The sequence below is a fragment of the Ammospiza nelsoni genome, chromosome 28 (genome assembly GCF_027579445.1).
Source record: "Ammospiza nelsoni isolate bAmmNel1 chromosome 28, bAmmNel1.pri, whole genome shotgun sequence".
Lineage (NCBI taxonomy): Eukaryota > Metazoa > Chordata > Aves > Passeriformes > Passerellidae > Ammospiza > Ammospiza nelsoni.
In genome coordinates this window covers 858,038-879,297 of record NC_080660.1, presented here as the reverse complement: position 1 = coordinate 879,297, position 21,260 = coordinate 858,038, and the positions used below count along the sequence as shown (strand labels likewise).

General features: G+C 53.0%; 4 protein-coding genes across 4 annotated transcripts; 3 read left to right on the top strand and 1 right to left on the bottom strand.

Annotated features, from left to right (window-relative positions):
• Nucleotides 1–2,848: 2,848 nt before the first annotated feature.
• LOC132085023 (protein S100-A9-like) lies at nt 2,849–4,356 on the top strand. The gene is made up of 3 exons (XM_059490366.1): nt 2,849–2,918; nt 2,996–3,149; nt 4,006–4,356. The coding sequence occupies exons 2-3, from the start codon at nt 2,997–2,999 to the stop codon at nt 4,228–4,230; spliced, it is 378 nt and encodes a 125-aa protein (XP_059346349.1). The 5' UTR covers nt 2,849–2,918; nt 2,996; the 3' UTR covers nt 4,231–4,356.
• Nucleotides 4,357–6,421: 2,065 nt separating this feature from the next.
• On the top strand, nt 6,422–8,208 carry LOC132085029 (protein S100-A7-like). The gene is made up of 3 exons (XM_059490375.1): nt 6,422–6,627; nt 7,009–7,219; nt 7,940–8,208. Exons 2-3 carry the CDS (start codon nt 7,028–7,030, stop codon nt 8,102–8,104), a joined length of 357 nt encoding a protein of 118 aa, XP_059346358.1. The 5' UTR covers nt 6,422–6,627; nt 7,009–7,027; the 3' UTR covers nt 8,105–8,208.
• Nucleotides 8,209–10,681: 2,473 nt separating this feature from the next.
• On the top strand, nt 10,682–12,767 carry LOC132085030 (protein MRP-126-like). Its single transcript, XM_059490376.1, has 3 exons — nt 10,682–10,727; nt 11,985–12,143; nt 12,433–12,767. Exons 1-3 carry the CDS (start codon nt 10,719–10,721, stop codon nt 12,619–12,621), a joined length of 357 nt encoding a protein of 118 aa, XP_059346359.1. The 5' UTR covers nt 10,682–10,718; the 3' UTR covers nt 12,622–12,767.
• Nucleotides 12,768–19,420: 6,653 nt separating this feature from the next.
• LOC132085039 (loricrin-like) lies at nt 19,421–20,758 on the bottom strand. Its single transcript, XM_059490388.1, has 2 exons — nt 20,740–20,758; nt 19,421–19,900 (listed from the first exon to the last, which is right to left on the bottom strand). Exon 2 carries the CDS (start codon nt 19,880–19,882, stop codon nt 19,574–19,576), a length of 309 nt encoding a protein of 102 aa, XP_059346371.1. The 5' UTR covers nt 19,883–19,900; nt 20,740–20,758; the 3' UTR covers nt 19,421–19,573.
• Nucleotides 20,759–21,260: the final 502 nt, after the last annotated feature.

Below are 21,260 nucleotides of genomic sequence, written 5' to 3'. Positions count from 1 at the left end.
GTTCTGGCTCTGCTCGGGTTCGATCCTGCACCCCCGAACCGTCGGGGACCCCCCCGGGGCCGCTCCCCGGCAGCCGCATCGGGGCTGACTCAGCCCGGCCCGGCCGCTCCTCCCGGAGCCGCTCCCGTCCCGCAGGGCTGCGGGAACAGCTCCGAGCTGGGATTGAGCCGGTTCGGGCTCAGCTCCGAGCTGGGATTGAGCCGGTTCGGTGTCAGATCCGAGCTGGGATTGAGCCGGTTCGGGCTCTGTCCCTCACCCACCGCCCCGCGGATGTCGCGATTGTCGCCTCCCCATCCCCGGTGCTCCCGGATTTCTGCCGCGTTCCTGCCCGGGGTGCGGCCGTGCGGAGCCGCCGCTTCCCGGTGCTCCGGGCCAAGCCCATCCCGCTTCCTCCCTCGGTGCCCTTTCCCCTCCCTTGGTCGCGCTGCTGCTCTAGATGTGGCCGTGCCCCTTCCAGATGTGGCCGTGCCCCTTCCAGATGTGCCACACGCCCCTTCCAGATGTGCCACACGCCCCCTCCACCGCCTTCAGTGATGCCACAAAGGGACAGGAGGAGAGGAAACAGCCTCGGGCTGGGGTCATGGGCTGGAATTTCCTCCTGGAAAAGGCATTGGAAGGGATGCCCAGGGTGGGTTGGAGTGGCCACCTCTGAGGAACACCTGGATGTTGGTCTGGGTGGGCAGGTGGGGGTCGGGCACACCTGGGTGGTGATCTTGGAGCTTTTCCGACCTCTGGGATTCTAAAATTTAGGGGAAAACTTTTCTCCATCCCGTCAGAGTCGGTGAACCCTCAGAGAATGGGGCTGAACCCCCAGGCAGGTGAGAGGGACCCCAAAATCCCAGAGCTCACCTGTGGCCATCCCCCAGAGAATGGAGGTGAACTTCCTCTGCATCCCCGGGCAGGTGAGAGGGAATCCCAAAATCCCAGAGCTCACCTGTGGCTATCTGAAGGCGGAATGATGCTGCCCACAGGGATTCAACCTGGATTCATCCCCCCTGTGGGGGATCAACCCTAAATCCATCCCCCTGTCAGGGATCAACCCTGAATTCATCTCCTTGATGCGTACCAACCCTAAATGCATCCCTCCTCACGGGATCCACCCTAAATTCATCCCCCTGTCAGGATTCACCCTGAATTCATCTCCCTCACAGGGATCCACCCTGGATCAATCCCCCCTGTCAGGGATCAATTCTGAATTCATCCCCCTCACAAAGATCCACCCTAAATCCGTCCCCTGTCAGGGATCCACCCCGAATCCATCACCCTCATGGGAATCCACCCTAAATTCATCCCACTCTCAGGGATGACCCTGAATTCATCTCTACTGTCAGGGATCAACCCTGAATTCATCCCCCTCATGGAAATCCACCCTAAATCCATCCCCATGTCAAGGATCCACCCTGAATTCATCCCCCTCACTGGGATCCCCCCTAGATCAATCCCGCTCATGGGAATCCATCCTAAATTCATCCCCATGTCAGGGATCCACCCTGAATCACTCACCTGTCCTTGTCCATTCCTGTCTCCCTGGCACTCACCTGTCCTCATCCCTGTCCCTATGTGCCCCAGCCATGCCCTCTGCCATCCCCATGGCACTCACCTGTCCTTGTCCCTTCCTGTCCCCCTGGCACTCACCTGTCCTCGTCCCTGTCCCTATGTGCCCCAGCCATGCCCTCTGCCATCCCCATGGCACTCACCTGTCCCCATGGCACTCACCTGTCCTCGTCCCTGTCCCCATGGCCCAGCCACACCCTCTGCCATCCCCAGGCCTGTCTGAACCCGTGTCCCTGCTGTGTCCCTGTGTCCCTGCTGTGTCACCTGTGTGTGTCCTCGTGTCCCTGCCGTGTCCCCGTGTCCCTGCTGTGTCACCCGTGTGTGTCCCCGTGTCCCTCTGCCCAGCCCACGGGCATCCCCTTCCCGTAGAGGACGTGCCCGTCCCCATCCCAAACCCCGTCCCTTTGTCTCCCTCTTTTGCAATTTTGGGTTTTTCTGGCAGCAGTTTCTGGGATGAGGAGCCTGGCGGGAGATGTTTCACCACCGCTGTCATCGTCACTTCCCAAAATCTCCGTGACCACACGGGGTGGAGGCTCCTCACCACCCCCCTCCAGACATTTGGGGTTCTGCAGCTCATTCTGGGAATACTGGGAGCACTGGGAATACTGGCAATACCGGGAATACTCTGGGGGCTTACCTGGGAAGGCCCCAAATCTGGTGGAGAGCTGGGGGTGGATCACTCAACCAATGCCCTGGGTTGTCCTCACGCAGCAATTCCAGCTGCTGGGAAGTGCCACCTCCCAGGACCTGCTGGAAGAGTTCCACCCAGCAGGATTGTCCCCCCGGATCCAGGGAAATGTCCCTGGTAGAGTTCCACCCAGCAGGATTGTCCCCTGGATCCAGAGAAATGTCCTCGTGGAGTGGTGGGATGTGAATTGGGAAGTGGGAAGTGAATTTTCAAGGCCTGACAGAATGAAATTAAAGTTTTTCAAACGCCTCTCAGTTTCCCCATCTCTGAGTCAGAAAAGGGCTTAATCCAACTCCTGTCCAGCAGCCAAATTCGCCAAAAACATCGGTGACAAACCACCTGGGTAAAACCAGCATCATCCCACTGGAGACCCCCACCCAGAGAAGTTCCTCCTCCATCAAACGCTTGGGGAATGTTCCAGAACACGCCATCACTGACCCCTGTTGCAATTTTTGGCGTTTCCTTGTTTTTGCCTGACGAGTTTGGGGCTTCCCCTCCCTGGATAACAGTTCCTGGATGGGGTGAGGAGCCCGAAATCCTCACCTGGGCGTGCTCCACGCCTTGCACAACTTCTGGAGCTCCTGGCAGCTCTGGGAGGGTATAAAAGGTGCCATCCCCAGCTTGGCACCACCAATCCTCCTTCTCCTCCCTCTGCAGAGCCCAGACCTCCTCCGAGGTGAGCAGATCCTTCCTGGTGAGTCCACGGGTTTGGGCTCCCTTCGATGTTTTGCCGTTTTGTCCCTTTCCCGGCAGGATGAAAACCGACCTGGAGCTGGCGCTGGAATGCGCCGTCAACGTCTACCACCGGTACGCGGCGCGGCGCCCCATGGACGACTACCTGAGCCTGGGGGAGTTCTCCAGGCTGCTCAAGGAGACGGCCGAGCCCTTCCTGAAGAACACAGTGCCGGTGAGAGCCCGGGGTGGGATCAGTGGGGTGGGATCGATGGGATGGGATCGATGGGATGGGATCGATGGGATGGGATTGATGGGATGAGATGGGGTGGGATCAGTGGGATAGGGTGGGATGGGATCAATGGGATGGGATCAATGGGATCAGTGGGATGGGATCAATGGGATCAGTGGGATGGGATCAATGGGATCAATGGGACGGGATCAAGGGGATGAGACGGGGTGGGATCAGTGGGATGGGATTAATGGGATGGGATGGCATGGGATCAATGGGATGTGATGGGATCGATGGTATGGGATAGGTTGGGATGGGATCGATGGGATGGGATGAGATCAATGGGATGGGATGGGATCAATGGGATGGGATGGGATTGCAGAGGACAGGATCCATGGGATGGGATGGAATGGGATGGGATGGAATGAATGGGATCGCATCAATGGGATGGGATCAATGTGATGAGATGGGATGGGTGACAACGGGCCTGGGAGATCCTCTCATTCCGGGGATGCTGGGCAGGGACACCTCCCACTGGATTGGGGCGCTCAGAGCTCATCCTTGGGCACTTCCTTGGCGATGGGGAGGGTTCACAGAATTCCCAGAATCACTGGGTTGGAGGAGACATTCAAGATCATCGAGTCCAACCCACCTCCAACTCCTCAACTCAACCCTGGCACCCAGTGCCACATCCAGGCTTGTTTAGACACATCCAGGGATGGTGATTCCCCCATCTCCCCGGGCAGAACATTCCAGAACTTTATCCTGGGACCCTCCCAAAGCGAGGGAGGATTTTTTGGGGTTCAGCCCTTGCTGGGTGAGGGTGAGTGACCCCAAACTGACTCTGCTCCCCCCACAGCCCAAAACGACCACGGACAACTACATCAAGCAGCTCTTCACCAAAGCTGACGCCAACCACGATGGCCGCCTCAAGTTCACTGAGTTCCTGACCACGCTGAGCCTCGTGGCCATTGATGCCCACAACAGGTCCCACCAGGGGCCTGGTGGTGACCATGGGCATGACCACGGGCATGGCCACGACCACGGGCATGACCATGGGCATGGACACAGCCACCGTCACTGAAACGGAGCTGTCTGCCATGGTGGCCGAGACATGGGACTCTGTGTCCCCATTTGTCTGGAATCAAATCTTTGTCACCTGCTTCTGCTTGGTGGCATTGAAATAAAATTCCTTCCTTTGAGCACCAAACCCATCCGTGTGCTGTGTCCTGGGGTCTGTGGGGAGGGGATGAGGCTCAGCCCGTGATTAAACCCAGATTGAATGGGAAAAGCAACGGGAAAGGGAGAGTGGCATGGGGGGTCCTTGTTCTGGGCAGAGGAGGGGTCAGGACAAGGTTTTGGGGGGTCCTCAGTGAGCAGCACAGGCTGAGTGGGCTCCTGGAGGGTGTCAGATCTGAGGGTGAAGCTCTAGGAAGTGCCAGAGGTGAAACACAATTCAGGGGGTCCTTCCTCAGGTCTCTGCAAAGCTCCAGCCCTGGAACTGGGGGTGCCACATCCTGGGGGTGCCACATTGCAAGAGTGTCACATCCCAGGGACACCAGATCCCAAGGGTGCCACCTCCCAGGCATGTGCGAGATGTTTTTGTGACCCCAAAACAGTCCAGCAGCCCCAGCAGAGCAAAGCATGAGACCAAGGGGCTCTGGGGGCTCCATCCTGGGAGCTGCCACTCTGCAGAACCAGTCAAACCTTTCATGCTTTGGGACACATCCCCCAGGTCACCACACACCTAAAAGCCACTGTGGGCTCCTGAGGGCTGAAACAGGAGGGGACAAGAGATCCAGGACCTGTCAGTGAGGGGACACTGAGTGAGGAACCCCCGGGCTGAGGAGGCTCCAACATCAGCCCAAACCAGGGCCTGTCCCTGTGGGGTTTGGGTGGCACCTTGGTGACAGAGGACAGCTCTGAATTTGGGGTGCCACCCTCATCCCTTGAGGCAAATGTCATTCACTGCCACCCCCGTGTCACTTGGGCACTGCTGTCCTTGCAGGGCTGGGCATCGCCAGCTGCTCCCCCACAGGTTTTAGGGAAAAAGTGGGAAAATTGGGAAAGGGGCCGAGTGTGGGAGGTGCATGAGAGCACCAGAGGATTTCCCTGACAGCTGGGGAACAAGGGTGCAATTTGGGGTGGGTGACACTCCAGTTTGGGGTGGGTGACACTCCAATTTGACATCCCAGTTTGGGATGGGCGACACTCAGATTTGGGGTGGGTGACACTCCAATTTGGGATCCCAATTTGGAGGGGGGTTACACTTCAATCTGGGATCAGTGACATTCCAATTTGGGATCAATAACACTCCAGTTTGGGAACCCAGTTTGGGATGGGTGTCACTCCAGTTTGGGTGGGTGACATTCCAATTGGGGATCCCAGTTTGGGATGGATGACATTCCAATTTGGGTTGGGTGACACTCCAATTTGACATCCCAGTTTGGGATGGGTGCCAGCCTGCAAGGAGCGGGAGCGGGAAACAAAAAGAACAATGCAGTGAGTCAGGGATACCGGAATAATTCCGTGCAATGCCCCGGGGACGCAGGAGCATCCTCAAACAGGAACGGGCACCCCTGGTTCGGCTGGTCCTTCCCTCTTCCTCCTACCCATTGTCTGGTTTGAAGACTTCTCATTGTCTAATTTTAAATCTTCTAATTGTCTGATTTGAAACCTTTTCATTGTCTGATTTTAAATCTTCTAATTGTCTGATTTTTAAACCTTCTCATTGTCTGATTTTAAACCTTCTCATTGTCTGATTTTAAACCTGCTCATCCTTGTCCCTAACACGGGTGACACAGAGGTGACAATTGCAAAACACTCAGTAGTTCCTGCACCAGCCAGAAAAGACCCCAAGCTTGGATTTTCTCCTGGTTTTGTGCCCAGTTTCCTCCAGAAAATCTCTGGAATGAGAGCAGAGTACAAGTAGAAAACAATGGAAAATATTCTGGAAAACAAGTTATAAATACCAGATGCTGCTTTGTCCTGGGCAGCGTCCAACCAGTTGGCGTTGCAGAAAACAGAAATCACATTAAAAGCTCACCCAGGGGACAAAGTCATCCCTGTTTCCATGTGCAACAGCCCAGCAGAAGGAAAATGTGCAAATTTTTCACCGTGTTGCAAAACTCCCCAAGTTTTGGCAACTTCTGCCCGAAAGGCCTTGCCCTCGACACGGAGGTGTGACCAAGCTGGGGTTTTTCCCTTCCCTGAGCCCTGTCAGAGGTGATGGAGGGGCCAAGGACAACATTTCCAAAGCCTGGTGGGTGCAACCAGGAACTTGAAGCGGAGGAATGAGGCCGGGAGGGGCTCAGGGGTTCCCACCTGGCAATTTCCAGGTGCGGGAAATGTGAACTCAAGCCGATGCTTGTGGCAGGTGTGTCACCAGCTCTGATGAAACAGGACCTCAGACAGGTATAAAAAGGCTGCTCCAGGCTCCTGGGTCACACTGACGGATCCAAACCCTCCTCGGAGACCCAGGGTGAGTAGGACAAGGATGGTCCTTGCAGGGAAAAGGATGAGGGAGAAGCAGTTTGGGATCCACCAGCTCAGGGTGATGGGTTCTCCTCGGGGTAGAGCAGGAGGTTGTTTTGGGTTGGAAAATGAGGACAAATGATTGGGATTTTGGTGGTGGCACCACTAATTCTGTGTCCTAAATGTCCCCACCGGCCTGACGCTGCTTCCCTCACCTGAGAAAGGTCCCCAGGTGTGTTGGAACAAGCTGCTTCCAACACACCTGGAGACAAAGACAAACTGGAGCACCATCCCCAAATGCCCTCATTTTCTGCTCCACACCAAGGAGCTTCAGGTGCCCCCAGGCTCAGGTGCAGATCCCGCTGATTTTTGTCCCCAACCCCTTCAGATCCCTCCAGAGCTCAGCCATGTCCACCAGCACCCACAGCCACGCCAGGAGCCAGCAGTTCCCGGGGAATTGCACCCTGGAAAAAGCTCTGCAGACTGTGGTGGACCTGTTCCACCAGTACAGCATCCGCCAGGGTGAGATAGACCTCCTGAGCATGAGCGACTTCACCACGCTGCTGAAGGAGCAGGCGCCGTCCTTCCTGCAGACCTGTGTGAGTGCCTGGGGGACAAACCCATGGGGATGGGGTTCAGGAGCTCCTGGGGGACGGGGGGTTTCTGTCACACCCAGTTTGAGGTCACCTCTGCTGTTTGTGGTGGTGGAAAGTGAATCAGACACAATCCGAATTGCAATTTGAAATTCTTCTGGTTTTTGCAATGCCCAATCGAAAGATTCCACATATGTGGTGCTGGAAAGTGAATTAAACTCACACCTGAACAGTCCAGGGATGCAATTTGTAATTTTTCTGGTTTTCGTAATGCCCAGTCAAAAGATTCTCTTTTCAATGGCAGATAAATTGTGAAATCTTTGCCACTTTCATCAATTTTGGGAGAACTTCTAATGTTGCGGTCTCCTCTCAATAAGTTGGAAAGTGGTGCCAGTTCATCGTTGGTGATCCCCAAAATTGGCCTGATCCAATGGATTTCTCCTAAAATTGACCTGATCCAATTGATTTCTCACAAAATTGGTGTGATCCAATGGATTTCTCCCAAAATTGGCCTGATGCAATGGATTTCTCCTAAAAGCCACTGTGTCCCCAACCACAGGACTTTGGGACAAAATCCTGTCCCCTCTGGGGTTAATTTGGGGCTAAGGGTAAGGTAGAGGAGGGTTGGGACATCCTGTAGTTTCCAAACCCTTCCCAGGGCAGGGAAGGATCCTGGAAGTGGAGTTTGGACAGGGACATGACCCCTCCTTGTGTCCCCAAATTTAGGACAGGAACCGAGCTGGCTACTTGGAGAAGCTCTTCCAGGAGACCGACCTGAACAAGGACAAGGAGCTGAGTTTTGAGGAGTTCACCATCGTGCTGAGCAAGCTGGCCGACGACGCCCACCGCATCAGCCACGGCTCTGAGCGCTGCGGGCCCGACAAGGATTGAGCCTGGCACGGAAAAATGGGAGAGGGAAGCTTGGGGAGTTGGGTTCTGGCTGCTCCCTGCCCGCGTGGAGCAGCCCCATGGCACAATAAAGTGCAGCACTTGAAGTTCCCTGAGCCTTTTTTGTCTCCTCATCCATGGCAGGGGTGGGAGGAGGGACAGAGAGGGGTGGGTGGGGTCACCTGAAACGATGGTTTTGCCAAAAAATGCTCATGAAGCAAAATGTTCCCAGTGCCCAAAATCCTGTGGTTTGGGATATTGGGATTTCAGGATGACTTTAATATTTTTTTAATATTGTGATATTTGGATTAATGATGGTTTTCTGCCATTCTGGGAGAGATGTGGAGTCCAGACACTTCCATATCCCAAAACATCCAAAATCCCAAATCTTGTATCTGAGGCAACACCCAAACATCCAAAATCCCAAATCTTGTATCTGAGGCAACACCCAAACACCCCAAATCCCAAATCCTGCATCTCAGGCATTGGAAATGCTCTGCTTGATGACAATTTGGGATTTGGGAAGTTGGGATATTGGGGTGTTGAGATATGGACCCCGATGGGACAAAGTTGCTGCTCCCTTTCCCCACACCAGCCACTCTCCTGCCACTAAAAGTGAGTTTTGAAAGAATTTTGCAACTTTTTGAAACTCAGGGTGTTCCTGTGGGTCCCTGGGCACCTGCCAGCAGCTCCTGGGCTGTTTCTGCTTCGGTTTGTGGATCTCTGACCAAGCCCGCACCTTGGGGACAGCTGGACAGGGAGGTTCTTCTGCAAGGATACCTCAGAGCCACCAAAGTGGTGCTAGCACCCGTCCCTGTGACCCTCAGCACTGCCCCTTGTCCCTGGGCACTTCAGTGACCACTGACCACTCACATCTGGGGCTCACACCTGGCTCAGGCCACCTTGGAACCTCCTGTCCCCCATCCTTGTCCCCCTGGCACCTCCAGGGTGACCAAAGTGAGTCAAATTGCACCAAATTCCTGAAATTGCACCAAAATTCTGCAACACCGCGGCCACCCCCGGACACCCCTGTTGTGAAATGTCCCCGATGTCCCCAGATGTCCTGTTCTGCAGCAGAACCTGCCTGTTGTGAAAGCAGAGCACCCCAGCAGCCAGGGCTGGGGGCTGGGGATGGAATCCTGGGGTCCTTTCACTCGGGAAAGACCTCCAAGATGGAGTCCAGCCTTTGACCTGTCCCCACCTGGTCACCCAGATCAATGTCCAACCTCTGACTTGTCCCTACCTGGTCACCAACATCCAATGTCCAGCCTGTGGCCTGTCCCCACGTGGTTACCAATGTCCAGCCTGTGATCTGTCCCCACCTGGTCACTCAGACCAATGTCCAGTCCTTCCTTGGACACCTCCAGGGATAGCAACTCCAAACCTTCATGATTTGGTTGCCATTTCCAGGAGGAAATTCCTGCTGAAAGGAGCTCCTGAACTCGGCCTAGGCCTTGTTTTGGCCTCCAAAACCAGGAGACCAAAGACCAACCTGAGACCAACCATGACGAGACCAACACGAGCTGGGCAGGTCAAACAAACCCCAGACGAGTGTGCTGAGTCAGCAGTCAGCTCATTTTGATGAGGAAGTGCTGGAAAATCTCGTTTTGCTCCCAAGTTGGCAGCTCGGATCTGCCAGGCTCGCACTGGGCCTCTGCCAGGCCAAGAAACAACAACACCACAAAAAAAGCCACAAAATCCGGGACAGAGCCCTGAAAAGCAAAATAAAAATTCACCTTTGAGCCACACCTGGGCTCTGCAGCTCAGGGCGCACCTGGGGTGGGGACAAACCACACTTGGCACAGATGGAACGGAGCTCCTGGAGCTGGGCCAGGCCGGGAACACGCCCAGATCGTCTTTCATGGACAGATGGTTGCCACAGGCTGGGGATGGTCCTGGTGCCACCTGTGCCCTGTGTGACACAGCCAGGAGTGGGTGGCACCCAGTGTTCTGCTCTGGTGAAGGGTCAAATGTCGGGCTCAGTGATTTTGGATGTTTTTGGCAAGTCCTGGGACACTGGGATGGACCAAGGGTGGAGATGTTTTGGGTATGAGCAGGGCAAGGGGGCGATCTTCACCCCCTGGCGTCAGCCAACAGAGCTGGAAAGGAGGAAAATGTGGGAAAAATCCCAAATGTGGAAAAATCCCAGATGTGGAAAAAACCCCAGTAGTGGAAAAGTCTCAGATGTGGAAGAATCCCAAATGTGGAACAATCCCAAATGTGGAAGAATCCCAAATGTTGAAGAGTCCCAGATGTGGAAGAATCCCAGATGTGGAAGAACCCCAAATGGATAAAAACCCCAAAGCTGGAAGAACCCCAAATGTGGAAGAATCCACAAAGGAAGGGACTTTTGCCCAGAGTTGGTGATGAATCCCAGCAGGTGAGGGGACAGTGCCACCCCCACCTGAGCTGGTGACACCCCGAGCTTGCGGGAAAAGCCACAGAGCCCCTTTTGGGGAACTTCCTGAGCCTTGAGCAATCCCCGGGGCCTTGTGGGGCCATCCAGGAACGGGATGGGGACATTTCACAACAGGGACACCTCATGGCTGGGCTATAAGAGACACTGAGGTGACACCGGCCCCGCACCCGCCCCAGGGGACATCGCTGCGGTGACAAGATGAGCAAGGCAAGTGCAGGGGGGCATTTGGGGTGTCTGTGCTCTTTTCCAGGTCATCCGAGGTGTGAGGATTCTCAGGGAGCTTCTCATCATCTCCACCCGAGGGTCCTGGCTGGGCAAAACCATCTCCAGAACCCGTGAGGGGAGGTTTGCTCCTGGAAGAGGTTCCTGGCCACCAAAGAGGCTCCTGGACGTCAGATCTCCTGCTCGGTGTCCCCACTGAGGGTTTTGAGGTGTTGTCACCTGCTTGGTGTCCCTACAGAAAGTTTTGGGGTGTTGCCACCTTCTCTGTGTCCCCACTGAGGGTTTTGGGGTGCTGACACTTGCTCTGTATTCCTACAGAAGGTTTTGGGGTGGTATCATCTGTTTGGTGTCCCTACAGAAGGTTTTGAGGTGTTGTCACCTTCTCTGTGTCCCCACTGAGGGTTTTTGAGGTTTTGCCACCTTCTCTGTGTCCCTACAGAGGGTTTTGTGGTGTTGTCACCTTCTCTGTGTCCCTTCTGAGGGTTTTGGGTGTGGTCACCTGCTCTGTGTCCCCACTGAAGGTTTTGGGGTGTTGTCACATTCTCTGTGTCCCCACTGAGGGTTTTGAGGTGTTGTCACCTGCTTGGTGTCCCTACAGAAAGTTTTGGTGTGTTGCCACCTTCTCTGTGTCCCCACTGAGGGTTTTTGGGGTTTTGCCACCTTCTCTGTGTCCCTACAGAGGGTTTTGTGGTGTTGTCACCTTCTCTGTGTCCCTTCTGAGGGTTTTGGGTGTGGTCACCTGCTCTGGTACCCCACAGAGGATTTTTGGGTGTTGTCATCTTCTCTGTGTCCCCACTGAGGGTTTTGGGGTGTTGTCACCTGCTCTGTATTTTTGGGGTGTTATCACCTTCTCTGGTTGGTTTATCAGCAGAACCAACCTCAAACCAGGTCCATTTTGGGGCCAAATCATCTCTGAGCTCTCATCTGTAGGAGCACAGAGCCTGCCAGGTCCTTCACCCTCCTTGGAGAAAACTCCAACAGCTCCAAAACTGAACAGTTCCTCCCCAGATTTTCTCCTTCAGACTCCTTGGACAAGGAGGTCCTTCAGCCTCCAACAGCTCCAGAAAGGAACGTTCCTCCCCAGATTCTCCTGGATCCAGCCCAGTTATCCTAGATTTTCTTGGATCCAGCTCAATTATCCCAGATTTTCTTGGATCCAGCCCGATTATCCCAGATTCTCCTGGATCCAACCCAGTTATCTCAGATTCTCCTGGACATTCTGAGTGATCATTTCTCCTGCAGGGCCAGCAGAGCCAGGAGCAGCTGTCGGAGCTGGAGAAGGCCATGGACGCCATCATCGACGTCTTCCACCAGTACTCGCGCCGCGAGGGCGACAGGGACACCCTGACCAAGAAGGAGCTCAAGATGATGATTGACAAGCAGCTGGCCAATTACCTGAAGGTGAGGTGTTGGATTGTCCCCAGAGTTTGGGTTCATCCCCTTCCTGCTCTGCTCTCCTGTCCAACCACCCCGTCCCAAATGTTCTCCATGAAGGAACCCTCATCCCTTTCTCTGCAAAAATCAGTCCCAAATCTCATTTTCCACCTGGAAGCCGCACCACAAACACCCCCCAAAGCCCCATTTTTTTTGTTTGGAACTCACCTTCCTAAAGCCAAAGGGAAATTTTGTCCACCCAGGGATAAAACAAGGAGATTTTGCCCTCACTTTGTCCCCTCTTTCTCCTTCACAGCACGTGAAGAACAAGGCCACCATTGACCAGATCATGAAGGACCTGGACGTCAACAAGGACGCCCAGATCAACTTCGGGGAGATGATGCTGCTGGTCACCCGTGTCACCTGTGCCACCCACGAGCACCTGCACGAGGTGGAGGACCACCAGCACCAGCACCAGCACCAGCACCAACAGCACCACCACTGAGGCAGCCCCTCCGAGCAAAATCCTGGAGCTTGGAGAAGCTTCCAGAGCTGAATCCTGCCTTAAAATCCTCCCTCTCCTCCTCCTCTTTCTCCTCCTCTTCCTCCCAGCGTCGTGGTTTTGCTGCCAAATAAAGATGTCTGAAGCTCTCCGGTGTCTCTGTAGTTTTTTCTGTTTTTTCTTTCTCTCCTCTCTCACCTTTGGGACTGGAAATTTGGGATTCACCCCAGCAACTGCTGGCGGCTCACAGAGGTTGGGGTTGCACCCAAGATTTGACAGATTTTTGCATTTCCAGCTGGAAAAACCCCACATTTTTTTGGCCTGGAAATTCTGCACAGATGGCCTGAGGCTGAGCTCTGGTGGTGGGCAGGAGCTGGGAGGAAGGATGAGCAATATTATTTGCAGAAAAAAACCCTTTTTGGGGTATTTTTGCTCCAGAGATGGTGGTGGGCACTTTAAGTTTTGGGCTTAAAAACTTATTTGTGGACAAGAAGGTGAAAGAACCCCAATCCCTCAGCCAGAACACCCCAAAAAGGTTAATTAGTTAATAATTAGCTGCTTTTCAGAGGGCAAAGCTAGCTGGGAGCTTCTCAAACCCTTTTTGGGGCAGAAACCACAAGAGCTGATTTCCCAAGGGTGACTCAAAACCCTGAAACCGCCCAGATCCGGAAAGGAACCTTCCAGAAACTTCCCCAAAGCAGCAAGAGCTGAAGCAAGACACAATTAATTAACACAAGACACAATTAGCACAAGACTTCCCCTGGTTTGCTTCGCCCTCAGGTTGCTTCAGCTTCTTCTGGAGGCGGTATTGACATCCAAAATGTCAAATTCCTCCTAACCGGGTCAAAGCTGCTGCAGGAGCAGGCAGTCCTCAGCTCTGTGCTCCCCAAAAATGAGGTGGTTTTAAAATGTTTATTTTAAAAATTTACTTTTAAAATTAATTTTAAAATTAAACAACAACAACAACAACAACAATAATAATAAATACTAATAAATGATATTATTTATATGATAATATATAATATATTACATTATATACATTATTATATCTTATATATTTTATAGGTAATATTATCATATTATGTATAAAATAATAGTATATAATAATGTACTATATTATCTTAATATACCATATTATATTAATATACAATATTAATATATTGTATATTATATTAAAATATAGTATAATGCAATATTAGATTAATATATTATATATTATATATTAAATTAATTTATAACATATTATATCAATATAATATATGCTATATACTATGTGCTATGTACTATATAATTTATAATATATTATACTATATAAAATAGAAATTATATATTATGTTATTATATATAATATTATAATATATAATATTATATAATATATTATAGTTATAATATTATATTATATTATGATATAATATATTATAATACAATTATAAAGAATATTTATTTATTTATTTATTTATTTATTTATTTATTTATTTATTTATTTTTACTAATAATCCCCTAATAAGATATAATTTTAGTAATCCCCTGAAAGACTGGCGTTCAGAGGTGAGCCCGGGCTCCTGCTGCCACCTGCTGGGATGTGACATCGCCAGGATATGACACTTGCAGAGGCCACCAGGTCCTACCTGAGCTGCCACCGCCAGGGGAGCACCGACTTTGACCCTCATCCATGGAAAAATTCCCTAAACTTCAAAATAGACTGGAACCCACAAAAGTGTGACATTATAGAGAGTGAGAAATTGAGGTTTTGGGATTTTTAGTATGCAAGATGGAGGGCACAGGATGTTGTCCTGGATTTCTTCTCCATGCTTCTTCTTCCTTCTTCTTCTTGGGTTTGGGTGGCATTTTGTAATTGGGGAAGGAAAAAATCCTCATTTTGGGGTCTTGGGGATCAGTTATTGGGTTAAAAGGGGAAATAATTTGGGTGTCAGTTCTTAACTGGATAGTTTGGTCTTAAAAAACCTTGGAACAAGAGATTGCTGGCCATTTTGTGCCTCCTAATGAAAAACTGCCAAACTCACATTACTGAGATTGTTTAACTGATAAGAAATAATAAACACAATAATAAACACTTGAGTCCAAACACAAATTACCGTCTCAAATGCCTTCAATCCAGACCCAGAGAAACCCACAACTGGTACCCCCACAGTGATGCCCCAAACCCAGCCCCGAAGGGAATCCCAAAAAATCCCCCAAAAGCTCTGGGAGTTCCCAAAGAAGGAGAGCAGCCAGAGCTGCTGCAGCTGCCCCAAAAGCATCCAGGGACCTGCAGGGACTTGCAGCCTCTTGCCTCATCCTGCTGGGGAAGGAAAATTTGGCTCCAGCCCTCAGCTTGAGCCCATTTCCAACCCACCGAGGAGCGTGGGTGGCTCTGCAGCTCCTCCTGTCCCAACCGTGGGGAGATGGGGAGAGAGATCAGCTTGTATGGGGAGATCTTGGTGCCTGAGAGAGGCACGCCCTGGGCATGGGGAGGGATTTTGGCAGCCCCACGGCTCCTCTGGGAGCAGAAGGAGCTGGGCTGGGAGCGGCTGAGCCCCGGAGCCTTTGCCGGGTCCTGGGGAGGGATCAGAGCCTGGTCCTGGTTCCATCAGGGCAGGATCAGAGCCTGGTCCTGGGCAGGATCAGAACCTGAGCCTGGTCCTGGCTCCACTGGGGCAGGATCAAAGTCTGGTCCTGGGCACGGCTCCATCGGGGCAGGATGGTCCTGGTCTCTGATCCCAGATCCATCAGGGCAGAATCAAAACCTGATCCTGGTCCTGGCTCCATTGGAGCAGGATCAGAACCTGACCACGGTTCCACCAGGGCAGGATGAGAGCCAGGTCCTGGTCCTGGTTCCATCAGGGAAGGATCAGAGCCTGAACCTGGTCCCAGATCCATCAGGACAAGATCACATCCTGACCCTGGATGCATTGGGACAGGATCCCATGGTGATCCCAGATCCATCAGGAGAGGATCCCATGGTGATCCCAGATCCATCAGGACAGGATCCCATGGTGACATCAGATCCATCAGGACAGGATCCTATGGTGATCCCAGATCCATCAGGACAGGATCAGAGCCTGGTCCCAGATCCATCAGGACAAGATCCCATGGTGACATCAGATCCATCAGGACAGGATCCCATCCTGATCCCAGACCCATCAGGGCAGGACCCCACAGTGGTCCCCAGGTGTCCCCAGGTGTCCCCAGGTGTCCCCACCATGCCACCACTGCTGAACACACAAACCTCTTGCGTTGTAGAGAAAAAACTCCATTTAGGGGATGAGAAATGCAGAATTTTTTGTGAGAAGGGCGTTTTTTGGACACCCAAGGAGGTGCTTTGTCCCTGACCTACATCCACCTCTCCAGGTGTGCCGTAAACATCCTGGGAGCGCAGGAGAATGAGGGAGGCTCCCTGGGAAGAGGCAGCCAGAGAACAGGACTGACCAGAAGGAATCTTCTCCTCCTTCTCCTCCTCCTCCTCCCACCCTGATCCTGCCCGGGGCTTCTCCAAGCCTCTCCCGCCACTCCCGGTGCGGATCCAGGTGAGGCTCCATGGCTTCTTTTTGCCTTTAAAATGAATTTTTGTGTTTGAAATGAGCTTTTGTGTTAGTGGGGCTGCCTTAGAACCGGTTTTAGCCGGCGGCAGGATGGGATCAGCTCCTTTGGGCACCTGCAGGAGCTGATTCATTCACCCCACAAGTGCCTGGTAGCAGCTTCCCTCTAATTGAGGCAGGGAAAGTGGAAAAAATGAGGGGAATCAAGGGGAAACTCCTAAGGGAAGCTGGGAAAGGAAAGTTTCTTTTCATCTCTGGTGAAATCAATCGCAGGAAGGCTGAGGTGGGATGTTTGGGATTTTTGGAAGGGATATTTGGGATCATTGGAAGGGATATTTGGGATTATTGAAAGGGATATTTGGGATTTTGGAAGGGATATTTGGGATCATTGGAAAGGATATTTGGGATCATTGGAAGGAATGTTTGGGATTATTGGAAGGGATATTTGGGATTTTTGGAAATGATATTTGAGATTATTGGAAGGGATGTTTGGGATCATTGGAAGAGGTGTTTGGGATTTTTGGATGTTTGGGATTATTGGAATGGATATTTGGGATTATTGGATGTTTGGGATCTTTGGAATGGATATTTGGGATTATTTAAAGGATATTTGGGATTTTTGGGAGGGATCTTTGGGGGGGATTTTCCTGCCACCCTGACAGCGTCTGTGGCCTCGGGTTCTGCTCCTCTCCAGGACCCGAGCCATGTCCAGGCTCATCAAAGCCATCACTGACATGATGCAGAGCTCCCAGGGCAACGCCAGGAAGGGCAGGAAATCGGAGACCTTCAGCAGGAGCGAGTTCAAGAAGCTGATCCAGCAGGAATTCGTTCCTGTCAAGGTGAGAGCAGGGGCTGGAGGGGGAAAAGAGGCAGGGAAAGGGACCTGGGATTGTTGGAGCCAGTCCAGAGGAGACCACAAAGGTGATAAAGGGACTGGAGACCTTTCCTGATGGATCCAGGCTGGGAATGTTGGGAATGTTGGGAATGTTGGGAATGTTGAGACCCCAGAGCCCCCCCAGGATCTGCAGGGGCTCCAGGGAAGCTGGAGAGAGAATTTTCCTCAGGAACTGCAGGGACAGAGAGGCAGGATGGGCACCCACATCTGGGGCAGTTGGGGCGCCCAAAATTTGGGATTTGAGCCCTGGGGACGCTGCAGCCACGAGGGGAGGTCGTTCCTGCTGTCACCAAATCCCTCTCTGCCTTCTGGGGTATTTTGGGGGGTTTGGGGGTCTGCAGCATCCACCCTACATCCCAGGCTGGGTTGGGGTCTCTCCTCTTTTGGGGTTTTCCCTGCAGAGCTCCCGTGCCCCTTCCCCCTTTCCTACAGGGGCATCTCCAGCCCTGTTTGGATGGGTTTGGACCCCTCCAGCACCTCGGGCTGAGGGGTCCCGACCCTTTCCCACCTCGGGAAGGGCTGACAGGCTCGTGTGTCCCCTCAGAGGTCCCCGAGCAGCAAGTACAGAGCCATCCCACGGCCCTCGGAGCCCGACACGGAGCCCATGAACAAGGAGAGGGCTCCTACCAAACCCTGCATCTACTGAGGGCTCTCTGCTGCTCCTGGCACGTGGAGAGAGCAGGTGAGGGACACCAGGGTGATGTCACCCGTGGGACACCTCCTAAGGTGGGGACAGAGCCCAGTGTCACCGGCAGGTGACGAGGTGTGGTCATGGTGGTGAGCCCAGCCCAGCGGGGAGGGTGGGATGGAGCAGGAGCTGGGCTCTGCTGGGCGTTTAATCAGCTCTAATTAACCCTGAGCAGTAACTGGGCACCAATCAGAGTGGGCTGGAGGGAGGGATTCGAGTCCTGCCAGGTTATGTGGGTGAACCCCCCTCCTGTTGGTTTTCCTCCTTTTCCATAGGATTGCTCCGATGCTGGGATCTCCTTCCAGGCTTTTCCTGCTCCTCCTTCCAAGCCAGGAACATCCTGGGACGAGTGAGGACCAAGCCCAGCTCCACCAATTTACCTCCATGAGGCAAAAATATCCCCAGGTCTCCTTTGGTCCCCATACTCCAGTGGTGTCTCCTCGGGGTGCTTTAAAAATGCAGCTTTGAAGGCTTGGAGGGGGTGGTTGGGGCAGATTTTCTCTTTTTTTTTTCCTCATAAAAAGCAAAAAATCTCAACCCTGCTGAAATCTCAGCCCCTTCACCCCGGTTATTAACAGGGAAAAAATGAAAAAAATCCCTGCCAATTATTTGATTATTTGATATCAGCCTGTACAGAACTAATGAACCCAGAGTGGCAATTCCTGGGGGAAAATTAAAAGTTCATTATTGTTGGGAGCTCATCTCCAGCTCATTTGGAGTCAACAGCAGAATTCCCATGTGCTTTTTGGGGGGGTGGACACACCAAAAATGCACCTCAGGGAGGTGGATTTTCAGAGAGATTTTTCTGCACTGTAAATATCCCAAAGGCGTTTTTTCCCTGCTTACTGTCCCCTTTCTCACATAAACAGTTGTAACACCACAAAAACCCAATAAAAACCGTCCAACCTGGTGTCTGCCTGGATTTTAGGAGCCTCCCAGCCCTAAAACCCCATCCTGGGCTGTATCCTTGGTTCTGGAGAACATCCCAGCCCTAAAACCCCATCCTGGGCTGACTCCAGAGAAGATCCCAACCCTAAAACCCCATCCTGGACTGGTTCTGGAGAACCTCCCAGCCCTAAAACCCCATCCTGAGCTGTATCCCTGATTCTGGAGAAGATCCCAGCCCCAAACCCCATCCTGGTTCTGGAGAAGATCCCACCCCTAAAGCCCCATCCTGGACTGGCTCTGGAGTCCATCCCAGCCCTAAAACCCCATCCTGGGCCGTGTCCTTGGTTCTGGAGAACCTCCCAGCCCTAAAACCCCATCCTGGGCTGTCTTCCTGATTCTGGAGAACATCCCAGCCCCAAAAACCCATCCTGGCTCTGATGAACATCCCAGCCCCAAAACCCATCCTGGGCTGCTTCCCTGGTTCTAGAGAACCTTCCAGCCCTAAAACCTCATCCTGGGCTGTATCCTTGGTTCTGGAGAACATCCCAGCCCTAAAACCCCATCCTGGGCTGACTCTAGAGAAGATCCCAACCCTAAAACCCCATCCTGGACTGGTTCTGGAGAACCTCCCAGCCCTAAAACCCCATCCTGGGTTGTGTCCTTGATTCTGGAGAGCATCCCAGCCCCAAATCCCCATCCTGGGCTGATTCTGGAGAACATCCCAGCCCCAAAAGCCCATCCTGGGCTGCCTCCCAGCCTCTGGAGTGCAAGGAGACACCAACACCAGCAGGATTTAGAGAATGCGACTCTTTATTTGGCACAGCCCAGTCCTTGCCAGGCTCTGGAGGGCACCGGGGTGATTTCGGGACCCCCGGGAAGGTGACAGGGATCTGGTCCCCATGTGATCTTTGCTGCCAGAGCTGAGACAAGGTGATGGCCACGCTGTCACTTCATCTTCTGCTGGGGCATCTGCGGCACCTGCTGCTGCTGCTGGACCGGCATCTGCGGCTTCCCGTGGCAGCTGGAGCCACCAGAGCTGTGACAGCCGCCACCGCCTGAGCTGTGACAGCCACCACCACCAGAACTGTGACAGCCACCACCACCGGAGCTGTGACAGCCCCCAGAGCTGCCACCGGAGCTGTGACAGCCGCCACCACTGGAGCTGTGACAGCCACCACCGCTGGAACTGTGACAGCCGCCGCTGCTCTGGCGCTGCTGCCGGTGGCACTGGTCCTTGTCCTGGCGGGAGCACATGGCGCTGTGCTGGGTCACCTGTGGGGACACAGCAGCTGGCAGGGGTTTGTCCTTCCTGCTCCTGCTCTTCCAGGCAGCTGGAATCTGGGTGTTCCTTTTCCCACTCCAAGCCACATCCCACATTTCTGGAATTCCGGTGTTCCTTGTCCCAGTCCCAGCCAGATCCCAAATTTCTGGATTATTTTCCTCCCTGGCATTGTCCCACCGAAGTTGTTTGGGACACCCAGACCCTCCCTGGCTGGGACTGGGAAAAGGAGTCCCAGTGTTCCTTGTCCCAGTCCCAGCCACATCCCACATTTTTGGATCATTTTCCTCCCTGGCATTGTCCCACTGAAGGCGTTGGGGACACCCAGACTTCCCAAAATCAGAGCCAAGACCCCAGACCCTCCCTGTCCCAGCCACATCCCAGATTTCTAGATCCATTTCCCCTCTGGCATTGTCCCAGCCAGATCCCACATTTCTGGATCCTTTCCCCCCTGGCATTGTCCCACCCAAGGTGATGGGGACACTCAGGCCATGCCTGGCTTTCCAAAATCAGAGCCAGGACCCCAGACCCTCTCTGGCTGGACTGGGAAAAGGAATCCCAGTGTTCTTTTTCCCAGTCCCAGCCAGATCCCACCTTTCTGGATTGTTCTCCTCCCTGGCATTGTCCCACCAAAGGTGGGAAGTTTGGAAGCCATGCCTGGTTTTCCAAAACCAGAGTCAAGACCCCAGAGCCTCCCTCCACATCCCCACTTCTGCTCCCTCTGAACCCCTGGGCTCCCTCCTCATCCACCCCAGAACAAATCCCAGCCCCGTTCCAGATTTGGGGATCCAAACTCACCTCGCCAATGGCTCTGGAGCCCCCCAGCTCTTACCTGAGGCTGCTCGTGCACGAAGAGATGAAGAAGGATGAGAGGCAATGGAGCTTTTGGGGACAGCAGCACTTTTATACCCTCTCTGCACACCCCACATGGAGAAGCCCCTCCCTGTCCCGTTCATTTAATTTGCCGGTGGCTTTTTAATTTTTTTTTTTTTTTTTTTTTGCCCTCCCCATTTCTGGGGCTCCTGGGGTGACTCACCTGATCCACTCTGGGATTGCCTCTCCTTATAGGTTGCCTTTCCTGTCCACAGAGATTTAATTGCTGTGCAGGGCTGGGCTGGGGGAGCCGTGGGTGGCCCCGGTTTCCCCAGGTCAGGTTTGGTGTCGATCACACCCCATGAGTGATTCAGGTTCAGGGGGAGAAGATGTCAGAAGATGTCTCATCCCCAAACCACAACTTCCCTCCAGGATGTCCTGAGGTTCTCTGGGCGTGCAACTCCCCCAAAAACCAAAATGGGCCCTGAAGTGTCAAAAACAGCTTTGGGAAAGGAGAAAACTCTGATTTAGCAGGAATTC